This window comes from Salmo salar, chromosome ssa14 (assembly GCF_905237065.1).
Source record: "Salmo salar chromosome ssa14, Ssal_v3.1, whole genome shotgun sequence".
NCBI lineage: Eukaryota > Metazoa > Chordata > Actinopteri > Salmoniformes > Salmonidae > Salmo > Salmo salar.
The window spans coordinates 38,460,728-38,486,424 of NC_059455.1; the positions used below are offsets into that span (position 1 = coordinate 38,460,728).

At 45.6% G+C, this 25,697-nt stretch overlaps 1 protein-coding gene across 1 annotated transcript in view; it reads left to right on the forward strand.

The window, feature by feature from the left end:
• LOC106569526 (protein unc-13 homolog A) overlaps positions 1–25,697 on the forward strand; it is a 123,822-nt gene that overhangs the window by 76,631 nt on the left and 21,494 nt on the right. Inside the window, 15 exon segments of the mRNA XM_014140967.2 lie at positions 2,687–2,850; positions 4,154–4,307; positions 6,611–6,679; positions 8,325–8,414; positions 12,345–12,479; positions 12,962–13,089; positions 14,392–14,477; positions 14,579–14,705; positions 14,827–14,923; positions 18,273–18,416; positions 19,010–19,096; positions 19,453–19,530; positions 20,351–20,439; positions 20,636–20,779; positions 23,578–23,701. Coding sequence (XP_013996442.2) covers positions 2,687–2,850; positions 4,154–4,307; positions 6,611–6,679; positions 8,325–8,414; positions 12,345–12,479; positions 12,962–13,089; positions 14,392–14,477; positions 14,579–14,705; positions 14,827–14,923; positions 18,273–18,416; positions 19,010–19,096; positions 19,453–19,530; positions 20,351–20,439; positions 20,636–20,779; positions 23,578–23,701 — 1,716 coding nt within the window.

Genomic DNA, 25,697 nt, shown 5'->3' on the forward strand with positions numbered 1-25,697 from the left:
TCGCTTCACACACACACACACACACACACACACACACACACACACACACACACACACACACACACACACACACACACCTAGGGTTGCAAATTTACCAGTAATTTACCAAAGTTACAGGAATCTTCAGCCATTTCTGTAATTAAAAGGTAATCTATGGTAACTTTGGTCATTTATAGTAGATTTATTTTCTTCATATATTTTTTTTGTATATCTGTGTCCATTTTGTCCTATTAGATAGACCATCTGGTTCAAGAGAAAATAGCTTAATTAATGAAAAATTAACTCAGCTGCCACCAGTTTGGTGCAAAACCATTTACAACAAAGACATATTAAAATAAATAACTGTGTAAAAATATAAAGGATATTTCCTGCTGAAACATTCATATTAAACTAACTGTCCAGTCAAAATCTAACATTTAAAAGTTATTATTCTGTTAACTCATGGCCATAACATTAATTGGAGAAAAAGCACGTCAAAAGTCCCACCTCAAACTTGTATCTCAAACAGTCCGTTTAAAAAATGCTTGTTATTTCCTGAAAGAACCTGATGTAATGTTGGCTCATTGGCTGAGCTGGCCAATCAGCAGTCTACTCACATGAATATTTTGGGGGGCTGGACTTCCTAATTTGGTCTCGTTTTTCATATTGCTTGTTACGAAATGCAGCGGCCATGACTGAAGTCAAACGAGAGATGTCTTGGGGGTGTGGTTTCACGTGGGTATCTCTTGTGTGTGTTCACATGTGGGAAGCGTTTGTATTTTCACTCTGCCAAAACAGTACACCGATACAGTCACACACCCTTCTAGATAACTTGAAACGGTCTAACCAGGTCTTGTGTCTTGAAGTCGCTAGCTAGGCTAGCTTGTGCTAGGCAACTTCTTTTGTCAATTAGCTTCAGCCGGCTGGTGTGCGACTGTGGCAAAGTTGGTTTGACTTTGGATCGCCTATCTCCGTGGCTATTTAATAAATTAGTCAAATTACACAATGTAAATGGGACAAAATGTTCATGTTGCACATCTTTTAGTTCTCATTAAAAGCTTTCAATATTTGTATAGGAATTTCTACAGTTTATAGCTAGTTTGAGGTTTTAAGTCATTGAAAGTTGGAGCTATTGACATTGTAAAATATTGTCCCATGTACATTGTGTAATTTACTGATGGTCCCTAACTAGCCCCATAGGGATATCGAATGTCAAACCAAATTGACAATGGGCATTACGATCTGGTCGGGTAAAGCTGCACTCCGAATTGATGATTAATTAGGTTCTGCCAGCTGTGGACATGTGGTTAGATTTGAAATAAACTCAAGGAAAACTGTCACGGTGGGCTTCATTCTGTTACGGTGTCCTTCGTTCTGTCACGGTGTCCTTCATTCTGTCACGGTGTCCTTCATTCTGTTACGGTGTCCTTCATTCTGTTACGGTGTCCTTCGTTCTGTCACGGTGTCCTTCATTCTGTTACGGTGTCCTTCGTTCTGTCACGGTGTTCTTCATTCTGTCATGGTGTCCTTCGTTCTGTCATAGTGTTTCGTTCTGTCACGGTGTCCTTCATTCTGTTATGGTGTCCTTCATTCTGTCATGGTGTCCTTCGTTCTGTCACGGTGTCCTTCATTCTGTTATGGTGTCCTTCATTCTGTCATGGTGGCGTTCGTTCTGTCACGGTGTCCTTCATTCTGTCATGGTGTTCTTCGTTCTGTTACGGTGTCCTTTATTCCACGACATAACATGTTTTCCTATCATCTCATCAATCTCAGTTTTGGAAGAAACTGACTTTATGACCAAAATTATCCTATTGACACATTGTGGTCCATTTTGACACTAGAATGAATGTTTCTGACTCATATCGATGCCACACAGGCCGTGTTCAAAAGGAGAAGTTGTTTTTTAGGGGCAGTCGCACTTTAATGACCGGTGTACGCCGACAACATTCAAAAAGCTGCTTTTTAACATACTTAATTACCAAAACTATTTCACTATTGTAATCTATTACAGGTCATGTTTCATAGAAATCTGGAAACACTGGACAGTTACTTTAAACACCAATGGTATTCACTAAGTTGATGGTTTATATTTAGGATAATGTTTTATAACTTTGTCATACATTTTTTTATTTTTAAATCATCTTATTTGATTATTTTATATATATTGTTTAGGGCCAGAGATAATTACAGACACCTGTGATAATCCAACCTACTGCAAAAGGCCACTAGATGTCACGCCCTGACCATAGAGAGCCCTTGGTTCTCTATGGTGTTTAGGTCAGCGCATGACTAGGGGGGTGTTCTAGTCCTTGTATTTCTATGTTGGTGAGTTGTATGGTTCCCAATTAGAGACATCTGGTAATCGTTGCCTCTAATTGGGGATCATATTTAGGTAGCCTTTTTCCCCACCTGTGTTTTGTGGGATATTGTTTTGTTTAGTTCATTGTGTGCTACGAACGGCACGTTCATGTTGGTCTTTGTTAAGTTTCACTTTGAAATAAAATATGTGGAACTATACGCATGCTGTGCTTCGGTGCCATCCATTTGAAGAACGTGACACTAGATGTAATCTTATAAACAAAAAATCAACTTGAAAGATATGAAAATTCTGGTAGTTTACTGGTAAACTTCAAAAATGTCCTGTAATATTTCCTCCATTTGCAACCCTACACACACCTTTAACAGCCTTTTCCCTCTGTGTGTGTAGCACCTGTTCCAGTACACTACAGAGGTGCAGAACAGTGGTGTGGTGAAGATCCCTGATGCTAAAGGAGACGACGCATGGAAGGTGTACTTCGAGGAGACTCCCCAGGAGATCGTGGATGAGTTCGCCATGCGTTACGGAGTGGAGTCCATCTACCAGGCTATGACGTCAGTACCATCACCATACCGAACACATACAGAGAGTTTGGTCATAGACTTCAACCAGAGACATATCTATGAATGTATTTCTCTGGCTTGAAGCAGTATTATTTACCATCACCCAGTGTGTCCGCTCAGACTTTCTGATCTGTGATAACATGTAGCACCATACAGAATGCGATACACTTGAGAATACACTGAGTGTAACAAACATTAGGAACACCTTCCTAATATTGAGTTGCACCCCCTCTTGCCCTCAGAATAGCTTCAATTCGTCAGGGCATGGACTTTACAAGGTTGAAAACGTTCCACAGGGATGATGGCCCATGTTGATTCCAATGCTTCCCACAGTTGTGTCAAGTTGGCTGAATGTCCTTTGGGTGGTGGACCGTTCTTGATACACACAGGAAACTGTTAAGCATGAAAAACCCAGCAGCGTTGCAGTTCTTGACACAAACCGGAGTGCCTGGCCCTACTACCATACCCCTTTCAAAGGCACTTTGGCTCACACAATCCATGTCTCAATTGTCTCAAGGCTTAAAAATCCTTCTTTAACCTGTCCACACCCGTTGAAGTGGATTTAACAAGCGACATCAATAAGGGATCATATCTTTAACCTGTATTCACCTGGTCAGTCTATGTCATGGAAAGAGCTTAATGTTTTGTACTGTATATTCAGTGTAGATTTAAGTGATAATGGCCAAGAAGCCGGTGTTTGGAGGATATATTGGCACAGGTGTTGTTAGGCCCGAGACGATTGCCTGTTTGGGCTGATGAGGCAGTGGATTGTCCAGTCAGCTGGAACAGAGTAAATAGGCATTTTAACGTCATAGATTTAGTCAGTGGTAACTTGGAATGCGATATTTTAACCAATCAGCATTCAGGATTAGACCCACTCGTTGTATATGTAGCCTGGTAGCCTAGTGGTTAGAGCATTGGGCCAGTAACTGAAAGGTTGCTGGGTTGAATCCCTGAGCTGACAAGGTAAGAATCTGTCACTCTGAACAAGACAGTTACCCCACTGTTCCCCAGGTGCTGAAGACATGGATGTGGATTAAGGCAGCTCCCTGCACCTCTCTGGTTCAGAGGGGTTGGGTTAAAGGCAGAAGACACATATCAGTTGAAGGCATTCAGTTGTACAACTGACTAGGTATCCCACTTTCCCTTTACAAACTACACTGGACAGACAAATGACAACGAAAACTTACGAAACAGTAGCTGATGAACAAACATAAACACCAGGCAGCATTAGTTCATACCTATTAGTCCTAGTTAATATGAATATACTGTAGTTATTGTATTGTGTCCACAGCCACTTTGCCTGCCTGTCGTCTAAGTACATGTGCCCGGGCGTGCCCGCGGTGATGAGTACCCTGCTGGCCAACATCAATGCTTACTACGCCCACACCACCCAGTCCACCAATAACGTCTCGGCATCAGACCGCTTCGCCGCATCCAACTTTGGAGTGAGTTAATTGGTTTATTCCCCTCATGTTTTAAGTTGAGCTTTTAATTGAAATTATTATTTGACTTTTCTATCTACAGTATATGGACCAATTAGAAAGACCATCCTAGAGATGATACAGTGAGGGAAAAAAGTATTTGATCCCCTGCTGATTTTGTACGTTTACCTACTGACAAAGAAATGATCCGTCTATAATTGTAATGGTAGGTTTATTTGAACAGTGAGAGACAGAATAACAACAAAACAATCCAGAAAAACACATGTCAAAAATGTTATAAAATGATTTGCATTTTAATGAGGGAAGTATTTGACCCCTCTGCAAAACATGACTTAGTACTTGGTGGCAAAACCCTTGTTGGCAATCACAGAGGTCAGACGTTTCTTGTAGTTGGCCACCAGGTTTGCACACATCTCAGGAGGGATTTTGTCCCACTCCTCTTTGCAGATCTTCTCCAAGTCATTAAGGTTTCGTGGCTGACGTTTGGCAACTCGAACCTTCAGCTCCCTCCACAGATTTTCTATGGGATTAAGGTCTGGAGACTGGCTAGGCCACTCCAGGACCTTAATGTGCTTCTTCTTGAGCCACTCCTTTTTTGCCTTGGCCTTGTGTTTTGGGTCATTGTCATGCTGGAATACCCATCCACGACCCATTTTCAATGCCCTGGCTGAGGGAAGGAGGTTCTCACCCAAGATTTGACGGTACATGGCCCCGTCCATCGTCCCTTTGATGCGGTGAAGTTGTCCTGTCCCCTTAGCAGAAAAACACCCCCAAAGCATAATGTTTCCACCTCCATGTTTGACGGTGGGGATGGAGTTCTTGGGATCATAGGCAGCATTCCTCCTCCTCCAAACACGGCGAGTTGAGTTGATGCCAAAGAGCTCCATTTTGGTCTCATCTGACCACAACACTTTCACCCAGTTGTCCTCTGAATCATTCAGATGTTACATTTTACATTTTTACATTTTAGTCATTTAGCAGACGCTCTTATCCAGAGCGACTTACAGTAGTGAATGCATACATTTCATTAAAAAAAATTCTCCATACTGGTCCCCCGTGGGAATCGAACCCACAACCCTGGCGTTGCAGACACCATGCTCTACCAACTGAGCCACACAGGACCCCCCGTGGTAAACTTCAGATGGGCATGTATATGTGCTTTCTTGAGCAGGGAGACCTTGCGGGCGCTGCAGGATTTCAGTCCTTCACTGCGTAGTGTGTTACCAATTGTTTTCTTGGTGACTATGGTCCCAGCTGCCTTGAGATCATTGACAAGGTCCTCCGTGTAGTTCTGGGCTGATTCCTCACCGTTCTCATGATCATTGCAACTCCACGAGGTGAGATCTTGCATGGAGCCCCAGGACGAGGGAGATTGACAGTTATTTTGTGTTTCTTCCATTTGCGAATAATCGCACCAACTGTTGTCACCTTCTCACCAAGCTGCATGGTCTTGTAGCCCATTCCAGCCTTGTGTAGGTCTACAATCTTGTCCCTGACATCCTTGGAGAGCTCTTTGGTCTTGGCCATGGTGGAGAGTTTGGAATCTGATTGATTGATTGCTTCTGTGGACAGGTGTCTTTTATACAGGTAACAAGATGAGATTAGGAGCACTCCCTTTAAGAGTGTACTCCTAATCTCAGCTCGTTACCTGTATAAAAGACACCTGGGAGCCAGAAATCTTTCTGATTGAGAGGGGGTCAAATACTTATTTCCCTCATTAAAATGCAAATCAATTTATAACATTTCTGACATGCGTTTTTCTGGATTTTTTTGTTGTTATTCTGTCTCTCACTGTTCAAATAAACCTACCATTAAAATTATTAGACGGATCATTTCTTTGTCAGTGGGTAAACGTACAAAATCAGCAGGGGATCAAATACTTTTTTCCCTCCACTGTATATTGAACTGTGTAGATAATTGAAGTTCAGAACTGGAACATTGTGCTGAGGGCCCTCTGCCCTAATACAGCCTCTGACCCCTATTTTCAAACAGTGGCCAAATGTACATCCCCAACTGCCCAATCAAACTCACCGTGCTAGATCCTGTCCTGCGTTGACATACCATTTCTCAACAACTACAAATAAAGCATTTAGCTGGACCAGAAATAACATCTGTTAAACACGTGTATGTTTCAATTTTTAACCCTGTTTTATCTTGTCCCATGTGTGTGTCCTGTGTGTGTGTGTGTGTGTGTCCTGTGTGTGTGTCCTGTGTGTGTGTGTGTCCTGTGTGTGTGTTGTGTGTGTGTCCCGTGTGTGTGTCCCGTGTGTGTGTCCCGTGTGTGTGTCCCGTGTGCGTGTGGGTAGAAGGACAGGTTTGTGAAACTCCTAGATCAGCTCCACAACTCCCTGAGGATTGACCTATCCATGTACCGGGTAATGTCAACTTTGACCTTTCTAAACAACTATTTTCTTTACTGTTTACGATTTCTCATTTTATACATATATATTTTATATGTATGTGTTAAGGATATTGAGAGACTTTTAAAGGTGTTTGTGTCAAACACTGTGTTATTCTGTTTAATGAATGGAAGTCATTGTGTTATATTCTGTTTTATGTGGAAGTCATTGTGTTATTTTCTGTTTTATAAATGGAAGTCATTGTGTTATTTTCTGTTTAATAAATGGAAGTCATTGTGTTATTTTCTGTTTAATAAATGGAAGTCATTGTGTTATATTCTGTTTTATGTGGAAGTCATTGTGTTATATTCTGTTTTATGTGGAAGTCATTGTGTTATATTCTGTTTTATAAATGGAAGTCATTGTGTTATATTCTGTTTTATGTGGAAGTCATTGTGTTATATTCTGTTTTATGTGGAAGTCATTGTGTTATTTTCTGTTTTATAAATGGAAGTCATTATGTTATATTCTGTTTTATGTGGAAGTCATTGTGTTATTTTCTGTTTTATAAATGGAAGTCATTGTGTTATATTCTGTTTTATAAATGGAAGTCATTGTGTTATTTTCTGTTTTATAAATGGAAGTCATTATGTTATATTATGTTTTATGTGGAAGTCATTGTGTTATATTCTGTTTTATAAATGGAAGTCATTGTGTTATATTCTGTTTTATGTGGAAGTCATTGTGTTATATTCTGTTTTATAAATGGAAGTCATTGTGTTATATTCTGTTTATATGTGGAAGTCATTGTTTTTGATCCTCTATTCAATAGTTTTTTGTAATTTCTATTAATTTGTTGTTTTTGTATTTCAGTTGTAATGTCTTTGTTTGTAAATATCATGTGTTTTGTGTAATTGTATTCTTCTAATTCCATCTGCATGACACGGTATATGGGCCATTGTATAAGTAGCATTTTCTTGCAGTTTACATGATTATATTTAGCCAGAAGTTGAAAGGCATGAAAGAGGAGATAAAATAGACAAATACAAAAGTATACTCACTATATAAAAATTACATTCTAAGTTACGTAGACCTTCAACAAGCCATGTTTATTTGACCGCCTTGTGATATCTGAACCTATCTTTCAAGAACATATCTCTGTTCCAAACAGTGTTTCTTTGTTTCTACACTCTTTTAAAGTATATATCAGTGTGTTTTTGTCTTTGTAATGGTGTTTCTGTGTTGGTAATGTTGTTTTTGTCTTTGTAATGGTGTTTTTGTCTTTGTAATGGTGTTTTTGTCTTTGTAATGGTGTTTTTGTCTTTGTAATGGTGTTTTTGTGTGTTTGTAAGTCTTTGTAATGGTGTTTCTATGTGTTTGTAATGGTGTGTTTCTGTGTCTTTGTAATGGTGTTTCTGTGTCTTTGTAATGGTGTTTCTGTGTCTTTGTAATGGTGTTTTTGTGTGTTTGTAAGTCTTTGTAATGGTGTTTCTATGTGTTTGTAATGGTGTGTTTCTGTGTCTTTGTAATGGTGTTTCTGTGTCTTTGTAATGGTGTTTCTGTGTCTTTGTAATGGTGTTTTTGTCTTTGTAATGGTGTTTCTGTGTGTTTGTAATGGTGTTTCTGTGTCTTTGTAATGCTGTTTCTGTGTCTTTGTAATGGTGTTTCTGTGTGTTTGTAGAATAACTTCCCAGCCAGTAGCCCTGAGAGGCTGCAGGACCTCAAGTCCACTGTGGACCTACTGACCAGCATCACCTTCTTCAGGATGAAGGTGAACAAAACAATACCTCATTCATCTTCTTCTTCATCTCTTTTTCATCAAGTCCAAGCTTCTTTCCAGAAAATATGTGGGTTCATAGATGGACTTATTGCTAATCTAGCTCTTGAGTAGCCTCGTACGACCATCTTGATCTCGCGAGCTCACGTTCTGTTTCGCTACAGGGATTCAGTGGAACAAAACGAGAGCACAACGGTGGATCAGGATAGGTCTTGAGGGCTAGGTAACATTTAGCAGCAGTTAAGGTGTATCAGCCATATACTGTTAGTGTCAGGTTAATGGATACTTAGTTGCAATGTTGTTGACAGTCATTGAACATCTACAAACCATCTCCTTGGGACTATCCAAATAATGTGCTACCTGACATCGCTCTCTGAGGAAATAGCAAGCATTTTTTAAATGGTCTGTTTGAGATATACGTTTGAGGTGGGGGTTTTTCTACAATGTATGCTTTGGCAAAAATAGGAGTACAGGATCAAATAAAATAAAATGTTATTAGTCACATGCGCCGAAATACAACAGGTGTAGACCTTACAGTGAAATACTTACTTACGAGCCCCTAACCAACAGTGCAGTTTAAAAAAATATGGATAAGAATAAGAGATGGGAGTAACAAGTAATTAAAGAGCAACAGTGAAAAATAACAATATATACAGGGGGGTGCCGATACAGAGTCAATGTTCGGGGGCACCAGTTAGTTGAGGTAGAATGTAAAGTTGGAAGTTTACATACACCTTAGCCAAAAACATTTAAACTCCGTTTTTCACAATTCCTGACATTTAATCCCAGTAAAAATTCCCTATCTTAGGTCAGTTAGGATCACCACTTTCTTTTAAGAATGTGAAATGTCAGAATAATAGTAGAGAGTATGATTTATTTCAGCTTTTATTTCTTTCATCACATTCCCAGTGGTTCAGAAGTTTACATAAACTCAATTAGTATTTGGTAGCATTGCCTTTAAATTGTTTAACTTGGGTCAAACATTTCGGGAAGCCTTCCACAAGCTTTCAACAATAAGTTGGGTGAATTTTGGCTCATTCCTCCTGACAGAGCTGGTGTAACTGAGTCAGGTTTGTAGGTCTCTTTGCTCGCACACACTTTTTGAGTTCTGCCCACAAATGTTCTATAGGACTGAGGTCAGGGCTTTGTGATGTCCACTCCAATACCTTGACTTTGTTGTCCTTAAGCCATTTTGCCACAACTTTGGAAGTATGCTTGGGGTAATTGTCCATTTGGAAGACCCATTTGCGACCAAGCTTTAACTTCCTGACTGATGTCTTGAGATGTTGCTTCAATATATCCACATAATTTTCCTTCCTCATGAAGCCATCTATTTTGTGAAGTACACCAGTCCCTCCTGCAGCAAAGCACCCCCACAACATGATGCTGCCACACCCGTGCTTCACGGTTGGGATGGTATTCTTCGGCTTGCAAGCCTCCCCCTTTTTCCGCCAAACATAACGATGGTCATTATGGCCAAACAGTTCTATTTTTGATTCATCAGACCAGAGGACATTTCTCCAAAAAGTACGGTCTTTGTCCCCATGTGCAGTTGCAAACCATAGTCTGGCTTTTTTTATGGCGGTTTTGGAGCAGTGGATTCTTCCTTGCTGAGCGGCCTTTCAGGTTATGTCGATATAGGACTCGTTTTACTGTGGATATAGATAATTTTGTACCTGTTTCCTCCAGCATCTTCACAAGGTTCTTTGCTGTTGTTCTGGGATTGATTTGCACTTTTGGCACAAAAGTACGCTCATCTCTAGGAGACAGAACGCGTCTCCTTTTTGAGCGGTATGACTGCTGCGTGGACCCATGGTGTTTATACTTGCGTACTATTGTTTGTACAGATGAATGTGGTACCTTCAGGCTTTTGGAAATTGTTCCCAAGGATGAGCCAGACTTGTAGAGGTCTACAAGTGTTTTTCTGAGGTCTTGGCTGATTTCTTTTTGATTTTCCCATGATATCAAGGAAAGAGGCACTGAGTTTGAAGGTAGGTCTTGAAATACATCCACAGGTACACCTCCAATTGACTCAAATTATGTCAATTAGCCTATCAGAAGCTTCTATAGCCATGACATCATTTTCTGGAATTTTCCAAGCTGTTTAAAGGCACAGTCAACTTAGTTTATGTAAACTTCTGACCCACTGGAATTGTGATGCAGTGAATTATAAGTGAAATAATCTGTCTGTAAACAATTTTGGGAAAAAATACTTGTGTCATGCACAAAGTAGATGTCCTAACTGACTTGACAAAACTATAGTTTGTTAACAAGAAATTTGTGGAGTGGTTGAAAAACGAGTTTTAATGACTCCAACCTAAGTGTATGTAAACTTCCGACTTCAACTTTATGTGTAGGTTTAGTTTATTAAAGTGACTATGCACAGATGACAACAGAGTGGCAGTGGTGTGGGGAGGGGAGGGGGGCGGGGCAATGCAAATAGTCTGGGTAGCCATTTGACTAGATGTTTAGGAGTCTTATGGCTTGGGGGTAGAAGCTGTTTAGAAGCCTCTTGGACCTAGATTTGGCGCTCCGGTACCGCTTGCCATGTGGTAGCAGAGAGAACAGTCTATGACTAGGGTGGCTGGAGTCTTTGACAATGTTTAGGGCCTTCCTCTGACACCGCCTGGTATAGAGGTCCTGGATGGCAGGAAGCTTGGCCCCAGTGATGTACTGGGCCTCTGTAGTGCCTTGCGGTCGGAGGCCGAGCAGTTGCCACACCAGGCAGTGATGCAACCAGTCAGGATGCTCTCGATGGTGCAGCTGTAGAACCTTTTGAGGATCTGAGGACCCATGCCAAATCTTTTCAGTCTCCTGAGGGGGAGTAGGTTTTGTCGTACCCGCTTCACGACTGTCAAGGTGTGCTTGGACCATGTAAGTTTGTTGGTGAACTTGAAGCTGTAGAACCTGCTCCACTGCAGCCTCGTCGATGGGGCGTGCTCAGTCCTCTTTTTCCTGTAGTCCACAATCATCTCCTTTGTCTTGATCACGCTGAGGGAGAGGTTGTTATCCTGGCACCACACGGCCAGGTGTCTGACCTTCCTATAGGCTATCTCGTTGTTGTCGGTGATCAGGGCATGATCTGTTGTGTCATCGGCAAATTTAATGATGGTGTTGGAGTCGTGCCTGGCCGTGCAGTCGTGAGTGAACAGGGAGTACAGGAGGGGGCTGAGCACACACCCCTGAGGGGCCCCTGTGTTGAGGATCAGCGTGGCAGATGTGTTGTTACCTACCCTTATCACCTGGGGGAGGCCCGTCAGGAAGTCTTGGATCCAGTTGCAGAGGGAGGTGTTTAGTCCCAGGGTCCTTAGCTTATTGATAAGCTTTGAGGGCACTATGGTGTTGAACGCTGAGCTGTAGTCAATGAATAGCATTCTCACATAGGTGTTCCTTTTGTCCAGGTGGAAAAGGGCAGTGTGGAGTGCAATAGAGATTGCATCATCTGTGGATCTGTTGGGGCGGTATGCAAATTGAGTGGGTCTAGGGTTTCTGGGATGACGGTGTTGATGTGAGCTTTGACCAGCCTTTCAAAGACTATGTGCTTTTAAAAGTGAGATTTTCACTGGTCAGTTACTTTAAGGTCAACGGCATCAAAAACATTTTGCAGTGGCCATCAGTCTCTGGACTTCAGCCCCATTGAAAACCTGTGGTTTGAATTGAAGAGGGCAGACCATAAGCGCAGATGAAGGATATCAAGGATCTAGAAATATTCTGTATGGAGGACTGGTCTAAGATCCCTCCCAATGTTCTCCAGTCTCTTCAAATATATTTTGTAAAAGCTTTGTGCCGTTATCCTCACAAGGTATTGAAAACAGGGGTGCCAATAATTGTTTTGCTCATCTTTATCAAGAGTGACAATGTTTTGGACCTGACTGTACATTCTAATGCTAAACGAACTGACCTCTCACCCTCCTGTGTGATCAGGTCCAGGAGCTGCAGAGCCCCCCCAGGGCCAGTCAGGTGGTGAAGGACTGTGTCAAAGCCTGTCTCAACTCCACCTACGAATACATCTTCAACAACTGTCACGAACTCTACAGCAGAGAGTACCAGACAGACCCTGTGAGTATGTGTGAGTGTGTGTGTTTATGTGCGTGTGTTCACGTTGTTGTGGCAGAAATTGGGTGAGCTGTTGTAACTTCTCAAGTGTTATCGTCTGTTCTGTGTTGGACTGTGATGCTATGCCTGTCATAGACTCCTGGTATGTCTGCACCCTAACACAAGACCACTGTTGCTTGTATAAAGAACTGTTGTGTAAACAATGTGATTGTATTATTACCTCTCGCTATATAAGGGACATGGAAGCATTTACTCTGGGAGCTCCTTCCCTGACTGAGATCAGAGAGGGATCTACCTTGCAGCTGCTCGAATGTATTAAAGATTCACTATAATCATTATAAATTAGTCTCTGCCTAATCTTTGGATCGAATTTTCCACAACAACGTGAGCGCATACATTTGTGTGTGTTTTTGTGTGTTTATGTGTGTTCATGTGAGTGCTTGCCTGTGTGTATGTCTGTGCCTGACCTTCCTCTCTCTCTCCAGGCTAAGGCTGACGTTCCAGAAGAGCAGGGTCCCAGTATCAAGAACTTGGACTTCTGGTCCAAACTTATCACACTCATCGTCTCCATCATAGAGGAAGACAAGAACTCCTACACACCCTGTCTCAACCAGTGAGTCTCTCCCTCTCTCTCACTCTGTCCCTCTCTCTCTCTCTCTCTCTCTCTCTCACTCTCTCTCTCTCTCTGACTCTCTCTCTCTCTGACTCTCTCTCTCCCTCTGACTCTCTCTCTCTCTCCCTCTGACTCTCTCTCTCTCTGTCCCTCTGTCTCTGACTCTGACTCTCACTCTCTCTCTCTGACTCTCTCTCTCACTTTCTCTCTCTGACTCTCTCTCTCTGACTCGCTCTCTCTGACTCTCTCTCTCTCTGACTATCTCTCTCTGACTCTCTCTCTCTCTCTGACTCTCTCTCTCTGACTCTCTCTCTCCCTCTGACTCTCTCTCTCTCTCTCTCCCTCTGACTCTCTCTCTCTCTCTGTCTCTCTGACTCTCTCTCTCTCTCTCTCTGACTCTCTTTCTCTCTGACTCTCTTTCTCTCTCTGACTCTCTTTCTCTCTCTGTCTCTCTCTCTCTCTCTGACTCTCTCTCTCTCTCTCTGACTCTCTTTCTCTCTCTGACTCTCTCTCTCTTTGACTCTCTCTCTTTGACTCTCTCTCTCTGACTCTCTCTCTGACTCTCTCTCCCTCTGACTCTCTCTCTCTCTCTGACTCTCTCCCTCTGACTCTCTTTCTCTCTCTGACTCTCTCTCTCTGACTCTCTCTCTCTGACTCTCTCTCTCTGTCTCTTTTCTCTCTCCCTCTCTCTCCCTCTGACTCTCTCTCTCTGACTCTTTCTCTCTCTGACTATCTCTCTCTCTTTGACTCTCTCCCTCTGACTCTCTTTCTCTCTCTGACTCTCTCTCTCTGACTCTCTCTCTCTGTCTCTTTTCTCTCTCCCTCTCTCTCCCTCTGACTCTCTCTCTCTGACTCTTTCTCTCTCTGACTATCTCTCTCTCTCTCTCTCTCTCTCTCTCTCTCTCTCTCTCTCTCTCTCTCTCTCTCTCTCTCTCTGACTCTCTCTCTCTCTCTCTCTCTCTCTCTCTCTCTCTCTCTCTCTCTCTCTCTCTCTCTCTCTCTCTCTCTCTCCCTCTGACTCTCTCCCTCTCTGACTCTCTTTCTCTCTCTCTCTTTGACTCTCTCTCTCTCTCTCTCTCTCTCTCTCTCTCTCTCTCTCTCTCTCTCTCTCCTCTGACTCTCTCCCTCTGACTCTCTTTCTTTCTCTCTCTCTCTCTCTCTCTCTCTCTCTCTCTCTCTCTCTCTCTCTCTCTCTGACTATCTCTCTCTCTTTGATCTCTCTCTCTCTCTCTCTCTCTCTCTCTCTCTCTCTCTCTCTCTCTCTCTCTCTCTCTCTGAACACTGTTCTCCTGTCCCGCGCAGGTTTCCTCAGGAACTGAATGTGGGCGTGATCAGTGCAGAGGTCATGTGGAACATGTTTGCTCAAGACATGAGATATGCCATGGAGGGTAAGTGTGTGTGCGTTCGTCCGTGTGTGAGTTTGTGTGCCTGTGTGTACTATGAGTGAATATGTTCCAAATCTCCCCCTACCATTCTGTATCATTCTCAGAGCATGAGAAGAACCGGCTGTGTAAGAGTGCTGATTACATGAACCTGCACTTCAAGGTGAAGTGGCTCTACAACGAATACTGCAAAGAGCTGCCCACCTTCCAGAAACGTGTACCTGAGTACCCAGCGTGAGTGTCCTTCATCTCATTCAGCTCTTTTTTTATGGAAGGTCCACTGATTTTTGTATTGGGGGGGTGGGTAATCACATATTGAGAGGTTTTTGTGGACCCCTTCTCTGCCGCCTCATAGGTGGTTCGAGCCGTTTGTCATCCAGTGGTTGGACGAGAACGAGGAAGTGTCCAGAGACTTCCTGCACGGTGCCCTAGTGAGGGACACAAAGGACGGGGTAAATTCACATCTATTTCCTCTCTGAGATATGTTTTGTTTTGCAGGCCCCTATTTATGTGGCATTTGCTAGTCAATACATGGTCAAATTGTAATTATGTAGTTATTTGTCAATAATAATTGTTTATTTGAGATTCATTGAAATGATTTAAAACTCTAAGCTAAAGTAACTTTATACATGATGAAAAGCTATGTCTGTGTAGGTCCATTCGACCAGTTGCAATATGCAGTTTCACTGGACAAGCTGCAAAGGTTGTAAACACCCAACACAGAAGTTACTGCTTCCTCCCTCTATCCATCCATCCCTCCCTCTATTCATCCATCCCTCCCTCTATCCATCCATCCCTCCCTCTATCCATCCCTCCCTCCCTCTATCCATCCATCCCTCCCTCTATCCATCCATCCCTCCCTCCCTCTATCCATCCCTCCCTCTATCCATACATCCCTCCCTCTATCCATCCCTCCCTCCCTCTATCCATCCCTCCCTCTATCCATCCATCCCTCCCTCTATCCATCCCTCCCTCTATCCATCCCTCCCTCTATCCATCCCTCTATCCATCCATCCCTCCCTCTATCCATCCCTCCCTCTATCCCTCCCTCTATCCATCCCTCCCTCTATCCATCTCTCCTCTATCCATCCCTCCCTCTATCCATCCATCCCTCTATCCATCCCTCCCTCTATCCATCCCTCCTCTATCCATCCATCCCTCTATCCATCCCTCCCTCTATCATCCCTCCCTCTGTCCATCCCTCCCTCTATCCATCCATCCCTCCCTCTATCCATCCCTCCCTCTATCCATCCCTCCCTCTATCCATCCATCCCTCCCTCTATCCATCCCTCCCTCTATCCATCCCTCCCTCTATCCTCCCTCCCTCTGTCCATCCCTCCCTCTATCCATCCCTCCCTCTATCCATCCATCCCTCCCTCTATCCTCCCTCCCTCTATCCATCCATATCCATCCCTCCTCTATCCATCCCTCCCTCTATCCTCCCTCCCTCTGTCCATCCCTCCCTCTATCCATCCCTCCCTCTATCCATCCCTCCCTCTATCCATCCATCCCTCCCTCTATCCATCCCTCCCTCTATCCATCCCTCCCTCTATCCATCCCTCCCTCTATCCATCCATCCCTCCCTCTGTCCATCCCCCCCTCTATCCATCCCTCCCTCTATCCATCCCTCCTCTATCCATCCCTCCCTCTATCCTCCCTCCCTCCATCCATCCCTCCCTCTATCCATCCCTCCCTCTATCCATCCCTCCCTCTATCCATCCCTCCCTCTATCCATCCATCCCTCCCTCTATCCTCCCTCCCTCTATCCATCCATCCCTCCCTCTATCCATCCCTCCCTCTATCCTCCCTCCCTCCATCCATCCCTCCCTCTATCCATCCCTCCCTCTATCCATCCCTCCCTCTATCCATCCCTCCCTCTATCCTCCCTCCCTCCATCCATCCCTCCCTCTATCCATCCCTCCCTCTATCCTCCCTCCCTCTGTCCATCCCTCCCTCTATCCATCCATCCCTCTATCCATCCCTCCCTCTATCCATCCATCCCTCCCTCTATCATCCCTCCCTCTATCCATCCCTCCCTCTATCCTCCCTCCCTCTATCCATCCCTCCCTCTGTCCATCCCTCCCTCTATCCATCCCTCCCTCTATCCATCCCTCCCTCTATCCTCCCTCCCTCCATCCATCCCTCCCTCTATCCATCCCTCCCTCTATCCATCCCTCCCTCTATCCATCCCTCCCTCTATCCATCCCTCCCTCTATCCATCCATCCCTCCCTCTATCCTCCCTCCCTCTATCCATCCATCCCTCCCTCTGTCCATCCCTCCCTCTATCCATCCCTCCCTCTATCCATCCCTCCCTCTATCCATCCCTCCCTCTATCCTCCCTCCCTCCATCCATCCCTCCCTCTATCCATCCCTCCCTCTATCCATCCCTCCCTCTATCCATCCCTCCCTCTATCCATCCATCCCTCCCTCTATCCTCCCTCCCTCTATCCATCCATCCCTCCCTCTATCCATCCCTCCCTCTATCCTCCCTCCCTCCATCCATCCCTCCCTCTATCCATCCCTCCCTCTATCCATCCCTCCCTCTATCCATCCCTCCCTCTATCCTCCCTCCCTCCATCCATCCCTCCCTCTATCCATCCCTCCCTCTATCCTCCCTCCCTCTGTCCATCCCTCCCTCTATCCTCCCTCCCTCTATCCATCCCTCCCTCTATCCATCCCTCCCTCTATCCATCCATCCCTCCCTCTATCATCCCTCCCTCTATCCATCCCTCCCTCTATCCTCCCTCCCTCTATCCATCCCTCCCTCTGTCCATCCCTCCCTCTATCCATCCCTCCCTCTATCCATCCCTCACTCTATCCTCCCTCCCTCCATCCATCCCTCCCTCTATCCATCCCTCCCTTTATCCTCCCTCCCTCTGTCCATCCCTCCCTCTATCCATCCCTCCCTCTATCCTCCCTCCCTCTATCCATCCCTCCCTCTATCCATCCATCCCTCTATCCATCCCTCCCTCCCGCTATCCATCCCTCCCTCCCGCTATCCCTCCCTCCCTCCCGCTATCCCTCCCTCCCTCCCTTCCTCCTTCTATCTCTCCCTTCCTCCCTCTATCTCTCCCTTCCTCCCTCTATCATCCCTCCCTCCCTTCCTCTTTCTATCTCTCCCTTTCTCCCTCTATCCCTCCCTCCCGCTATCCCTCCCTCCCTCCCTTCCTCCCTCCATCCCTCCCTTCCTCCCTTCCTCCCTCCCTCCCTCCCTCCCTTCCTCCCTCCATCCCTCCCTTCCTCCCTCTATCCCTCCATCACGCCCTCATCCCTCCCTCCAACACACTTACATCATGTGTACTTCCCTTACTCAACACACAACAGCCTCCTTCTCTCTCACACACACACACACACACGCACGCACGCACACACACTCGGGTCAATGTAGATGAGTAGGTTCTCTCCCCCCATTTGTCGGTGGTCCTTGGGGTCCAATTACTGTCGCCTACAGCAGCTTCCTGTTTCCTGTGTCAGCAGGAAACCAGTCCCACCGCCACCCCCCTCCTTCACGACATGATCAATAATTCTCTAATGACAGAAGTGTTAATGAGGCCTCTGCTCCCCATCATATCACTAATCACCATTCACATGATGAAGAGAGGAACCAGCCACACACACTGTCAATTCATAGAGAATTCAACAGCACCAGTGCCATCTATCTGTAAAGTATAAGATGAAATGTATTGGCTTGAGAAAGGGGGCATCCCTCTCCTGTTCCTTGAAGTGTGGGGATCCCAGTAGTGCCTTTTGTAAGATATCCGAGTGCTTTTTAACCCCCCCGCCTCTCTTCCCCCATACAGTTCCAGGTAACGTCAGAGCATGCTTTGTTCTCCTGTTCGGTGGTGGATGTGTTCTCTCAGCTCAACCAGAGCTTTGAGATCATACGCAAGTTAGAGTGTCCTGACCCCCAGATCGTAGGCAACTACATGAAGAGATTCGCCAAGGTACCACCCTTAGGCCTTACCAATATGGCCGACAATAACACAGATATGGTTAAATGATGCAGAAGATGTTCATTCAGATGATAAACATCTCTCCGTCTCTCTCTCTGTCTCTCTCTCTCTCTCTCTCTCTCTGTATCGCTGTATCTCTGTCTCTCTCTCTGTATCTCTGTATGTCTCTCTGTCTCTCTCTCTGTATCACTGTATCTCTCTATCTGTATATCTCTCTCTCTCTCTGTCGCTCTCTCTCTGTCTCTCTCTCTCGCTCTCTCTCTCTCTGTATCTCTCTCTCTCTCTGTGTATCTCTCTCTGTGTATCTCTCTCTCTGTATCTCTCTCTCTGTATCTCTCTCTCTGTGTCTCTCTCTCTGTATCTCTCTGTCTCTCTCTGTCTCTCTCGCTCTGTATCTCTATCTATGTGTCTCTCTCTGTATCTCTGTATCTCTATGTGTCTCTCTCTCTCTGTGTCTCTCTCTCTCTCTCTGTATCTCTGTATCTCTATGTGTATCTCTCTCTGTGTCTCTCTCTCTCTGTATCTCTGTATCTCTCTCTCTCTCTCTCTGTCTCTCTCTGTCTCTCTCTGTCTCTCTCTCTCAGACCATCGGCAACGTTCTCCTGTCCTATGCTGAGATCATTTCCAAAGAGTTCCCTAAACAATGTGGGAACAAAGAGAAAGAGAAAGTGGTAGGTTAGAGAAACTGTATGTGTAAGGGCAGGAGTGTTTGATTAGCTGGATGTGGTGTAAGGGGAAAAGCTGGACTGGCTCATCTATAGTCAACACTCACTGAGCCTCTGTCTGTCTGTCTGTCTGTCTGTCTGTCTGTCTGTCTGTCTGTCTGTCTGTCTGTCTGTCTGTCTGTCTGTCTGTCTGTCTGTCTGTCTGTCTGTCTGTCTGTCTGTCTGTCTGTCTGTCTGTCTGTCTGTCTGTCTGCTCATATCAGCAAGATACAAGTTGTCTGTCTGTCTGTCTGTCTGCTCATATCAGCAAGATACAGAGAGAGATGTAAAATATGATCTCTCCTTATTTGTGTCTTCTTCAGCCCTGCATCATCATGAATAACATCCAACAGCTGAGAGTGCAGCTGGAGAAGATGTTTGAGGCCATGGGAGGCAAAAACGTGAGTCTGTCAACGCCCATCACTCAGACCTCTATGAGTCATCCCTCAGACCTCTGAGTCATCACTCAGACCTCTATGAGTCATCCCTCAGACCTCTATGAGTCATCACACAGACCTCTATGAGTCATCCCTCAGACCTCTATGAGTCATCACACAGACCTCTATGAGTCATCACTCAGACCTCTAGAGTCATCACTCAGACATCTAGAGTCATCACTCAGACCTCTAGAGTCATCACTCAGACCTCTAGAGTCATCACTCAGACCTCTAGAGTCATCACTCAGACCTCTATGAGTCATCACTCAGAGCTCTAGAGTCATCCTTCAGAGCTCTAGAGTCATCCCTCAGAGCTCTAGAGTCATCCCTCAGACCTCTAGAGTCATCCCTCAGACCTCTAGAGTCATCACTCAGAGCTCTAGAGTCATCCCTCAGACCTCTATGAGTCATCACTCAGACCTCTAGAGTCATCACTCAGACCTCTACGAGTCATCACTCAGACCTCTACGAGTCATCACTCAGACCTCTACGAGTCATCACTCAGACCTCTAGAGTCATCACTCAGACCTCTACGAGTCATCACTCAGACCTCTACGAGTCATCACTCAGACCTCTACGAGTCATCACTCAGACCTCTATGAGTCATCACACAAACCATATTGTAAAAATGTATACCTACAATGTAATTACACTGTACCTACAGTATGTCATTTACTAAATACATGTATATAGGACACTTCCTGCTATGTAAATACATGTATTAAGGACACTTCCTCCTATGTAAATAAATGTATTATTAAGGACACTTACTACCTGCCCCCAGCTGAACGTGGAGGCGAGTGACTTCCTGAAGGACCTGCAATTAAAGCTCAACAACGTCATGGACGACCTTAGTAGGATCTTCGCTGTCAGGTGTGTGTTTGTGTGTTTGTGTGTGCGGACTTGTTTAGTTGAAACATGGCGCTTTCAGGGTCGTATTCATTAGGACATGCAATGGAAAACGTTTTGGAACTCCCTCTTTCAATCAGTTTTATTCCGCTTAGTGCCCAATGAATACAACCCAGAGTTGTGGGTTTTGATGGTTGTCTCTGTGTCTGTCTGTATATAGTTTTCAGCCCCAGATTGAGGAAAATGTAAAGCAGATGGGGGATATCTTGGGCCAGGTGAAGGGACAGACTGTTACAGACAACAACAGCGTGGCCGGGGACGCAGACAATGTCCTGCAGCCCATCATGGACTTCCTCGACACCAAGTGAGACACAAGAGACCGAGCCGCGCACACACACACACACACACACACACACACACACACACACACACACACACACACACACACACACACACACACACACACAAAAACACTTCAAAGATGCCAAATTTGCCACATACACTACCAAAGGTATGTGGACACCTGCTCGATGAACATTGAACATCTCATTCCAAAATCATGGGCATTAATATGGAGTTGGTCCCCCTTTGCTGCTATAACAGCCTCCACTCTTCTGGGAAGGCTTTCCACTGGATGTTTGATCGTTGCTACGGGGACTTACTTCCATTCAGCCACAAGAGCATTAGTAAGGTCGGGCACTGATGTTGGGCGATTAGGCCTGGCTCGCAGTTGGCGTTCCGATTAATCTCAAAGGTGTTGGATGGCGTTGAGGTCAGGGCTCTGTGCAGTCCAGTCAAGTTCTTTCGATCTCGACAAACCATTTCTGTATGGACCTTGCTTTGTGCACAGGGGCATTGTCACGCTGAAACAGGAAAGGGCCTTCCCCAAACTGTTGCCACAAAGTTGGAAGCACAGAATTGTCTAGAATGCCATTGTATGCTGTAACATTAACATTTCCCTTCACTGTAACTAAGGGGCCTAGCCAGAACCATGATAAACAGCCCCAGACCATTACTCCTCCTCCACCAAACTTTATAGTTGGCACTATGCATTGGGGCAGGTAGCGTTCCCCTGGCATCCACCAACCCAGATTTGTCCGTCGGACTGCCAGATGGTGAAGTGTGATTCATCACTCCAGAGAACGCATTTCCACTGCTCCAGAGTCCAACTTTACACCACTCCAGCTGACGCTTGGCATTGAGGATGGTGATCTTAGGCTTGTGTGAGGCTGCTCGGCATTGGAAACCCATTTCATGAAGCTCCTGACGAACAGTTCTTGTGCTGAAGTTGCTTCCAGAGGCAGTTTGGAACTCTGTAGTGAGTGTTGCAATCGAGGACAGATGATTTTTACCTGAGCCATTGTTGCTCCTAGACATTTCCGCTTCATATTAACTGCGCTTACAGTTGACTGGGACAGCTCTAGCAGGGCAGACATTTGACAAACTGACTTGTTGGAAAGATGGTATCCTATGACTGTTCCAAGTTGAAAGTCACTGAGCCAATGTTTGTCTGTGGAGATTGCATGGCTGTGTGCTGAATTTTATACACCTGTCAGCAACGGGTGTGGCTGAAATAGCGGAATGCATTAATTTGAAGGGGTGTCCACATACTTTTGACATGTAGTGTATTGGTCACATACAAGTCTCTGAAGTCAAACAAGACATTCAGATTATAATGGGGAGGTCCATGTAATAACGCTAACTACTAGCCCCAGCCCTAATGCTAACTACTAGCCCCAGCCCTAACGCTAACTACTAGCCCCAGCCCTAATGCTAACTACTAGCCCCAGCCCTAACGCTAACTACTAGCCCCAGCCCTAAGGCTAACTACTATCCCCAGCCCTAACGCTAACTACTAGCCCCAGCCCTAACGCTAACTACTAGCCCCAGCCCTAACGCTAACTACTAGCCCCAGCCCTAAAGCTAACTACTAGCCCTAAAGCTAACTACTAGCCCTAACGCTAACTACTAGTCCTAACGCTAACTACTAGCCCCAGCCCTAACACTAACTACTAGCCCAACGCTAACTACTAGCCCCAGCCCTAACACTAACTACTAGCCCCAGCCCTAACGCTAACTACTAGCCCCAGCCCTAACGCTAACTACTACCCCCAGCCCCAATGCTAACTACTAGCCCCAGCCCCAATGCTAACTACCAGCCACAATGCTAACTACTAGCCCCAACGCTAACTACTAGCCCCAACGCTAACCGTAACCTTAGCAAGCAGTTGCTTATCAACAGATAATTTGTTGATAGTCCATCTGTTGATGTTAGCTGGTCATACTATCTGGACTATCCAAATAAAGTGTGACCCCATTAATTTCCTCCCTTTTTTCTACTTTTATCAGTACGGTCTAGCTTAAATGTATTATTAACAGTCAATCCATACTTTAGTGTCAAAAGGTATTGTAACCTAATAAACTACTCAAAATACACACAACCTGACAAAGAAAACCCATGAACATATTTCATTGACAATCGTGTCACCTTCCATCCTTGTCTAGACAAGCTGGTAAAGTAGGCGGCCGTCTCGTCTGGTAAAGTAGGCGGCCGTCTCGTCTGGTAAAGTAGGCGGCCGTCTCGTCTGGTAAAGTAGGCGGCCGTCTCGTCTGGTAAAGTAGGCGGCCGTCTCGTCTGGTAAAGTAGGCAGCCGTCTCGTCTGGTAAAGTAGGCAGCCGTCTCGTCTGGGGCCCTGATAGAGGGATGCGGGTTGAGAGTCAGAAGCAGACCAGGCTGTGAATGTGATGTAAGGGTGACACAGTCACAACAATATTGGAGTTGGCTTGAAAAAGCTTGTAGCAATACAATCCCAGCGAGGTTTTGGAACATATGATTGTTGCTGCAAATTGGACAACCTGAGGGGATGGTGTTCAGCAGATGTTATATCCACATACATTATCTATATAGTCGTTTCAATGGGAGAAACAAAGGGTTTTTCCAGTGTACATCAAGGAAAACCCATGATGTTAAACTGTAGGGGGTTTGTTATACTGATGCTAAGGAAAGTAATTAATTGCTACTAAACAGTTATAGTTGGTTGGCTGTAGATGGTTTCTGCAATCTGAAGTTTAAAAAGGTTGAAAATGCACACACACACACTCCCTCCTTCCCTCTCTCTCTCTTCTGCATGGGTGTACTAAGATGTATTCTCTCCTCTCTAGTCTGTCGCTGTTTGCTAAGATCTGTGAGAAGACTGTGCTGAAGAGAGTGCTGAAGGAACTGTGGAAGCTGGTCATTAACACTATGGAGAAAAGCATTGTGCTTCCACCGTTCACAGACCAGTCGGTGAGTAACACACACACACACACACACACACACACACACACACACACACACACACACACACACACACACACACACACACACACACACACACACACACACACACACACACACACACACACACACACACACACACACACACACACACACACACATATTTTCTTATGTCTAAAAACCTGAGCCTAATTCTCTTCCATACATTCTCTCTGCTACCAGTCCTTTAAAATGATTTTCCATAGTATAATACAGTATCTACCATTCATTTAGAAATATGAAGTTGTGAACGTACTCTTTGGCTAGAATAAGATGTAGAGGATTCAATGGTTACTTCCTGGTTGTTAATTTGTTGAGATGGGCCTGTGCAGTTTCACTGACCCCCTCTCTCTCGCCATCGCCCCACCCTCTCCTCCTCAGGTTATAGTAAGTACTGTGTGTGTTTGTGTGTCTGTGATGTGAGTGTGTGCGTGTGTGTGTCCGCGCTCGCGTGAATGAGTGTGTGTGTGTTTCTCCCTGTATGATGTCTGTCAGCACGGACACACGGAGTCCTCTGCTACCTGTGACATCACTCCTCTTGTCCCCATGCTACTCAGTGTAACCCCCTGTCTCAGATTTATTCCCTGCCCCTAGGCCTACTTGTATAACTCCAGAAGGATTGGGTTGTTGTAAGCAGTAAGGCTAACACCTATCCACTCCCTCCAGATCTACATGAGTGACTAGTGGATAGGAGGAGAGGGCTTGATTTGAGTGCATTGTATAGTGTCATTATCAAACCCTGTCTGTATGTTAGAAATGAGCATGGTGCACGGCTGAGCCATGGAAAACCTGACCTGGTGCCACTGTAATACAGCACCTTTCCTCCCCGTTAGTACCCTTTCTCCTCTTCCTCCCCCCTTAGTCCCCTTTCTCCTCTTCCTCCCCTCCTTAGTCCCCTTTCTCCTCTTCCTCCCCTCCTTAGTCGCCTTTCTCCTCTTCCTCCCCTCCTTAGTCCCCTTTCTCCTCTTCCTCCCCTCCTTAGTCCCCTTTCTCCTCTTCCTCCCCTCCTTAGTCCCCTTTCTCCTCTTCCTCCCCTCTTTAGTCCCCTTTCTCCTCTTCCTCCCCTCCTTAGTCCCCTTTCTCCTCTTCCTCCCCTCCTTAGTCCCCTTTCTCCTCTTCCTCCCCTCTTTAGTCCCCTTTCTCCTCTTCCTCCCCTCCTTAGTCCCCTTTCTCCTCTTCCTCCCCTCCTTAGTCCCCTTTCTCCTCTTCCTCCCCTCCTTAGTCCCCTTTCTCCTCTTCCTCCCCTCCTTAGTCCCCTTTCTCCTCTTCCTCCCCTCTTTAGTCCCCTTTCTCCTCTTCCTCCCCTCCTTAGTCCCCTTTCTCCTCTTCCTCCCCTCCTTAGTCCCCTTTCTCCTCTTCCTCCCCTCTTTAGTCCCCTTTCTCCTCTTCCTCCCCTCCTTAGTCCCCTTTCTCCTCTTCCTCCCCTCCTTAGTCCCCTTTCTCCTCTTCCTCCCCTCCTTAGTCCCCTTTCTCCTCTTCCTCCCCTCCTTAGTCCCCTTTCTCCTCTTCCTCCCCTCCTTAGTCCCCTTTCTCCTCTTCCTCCCCTCCTTAGTCCCCTTTCTCCTCTTCCTCCCCTCCTTAGTCCCCTTTCTCCTCTTCCTCCCCTCCTTAGTCCCCTTTCTCCTCTTCCTCCCCTCCTTAGTCCCCTTTCTCCTCTTCCTCCCCTCTTTAGTCCCCTTTCTCCTCTTCCTCCCCTCCTTAGTCCCCTTTCTCCTCTTCCTCCCCTCCTTAGTCCCCTTTCTCCTCTTCCTCCCCTCTTTAGTCCCCTTTCTCCTCTTCCTCCCCTCCTTAGTCCCCTTTCTCCTCTTCCTCCCCTCCTTAGTCCCCTTTCTCCTCTTCCTCCCCTCCTTAGTCCCCTTTCTCCTCTTCCTCCCCTCCTTAGTCCCCTTTCTCCTCTTCCTCCCCTCCTTAGTCCCCTTTCTCCTCTTCCTCCCCTCCTTAGTCCCCTTTCTCCTCTTCCTCCCCT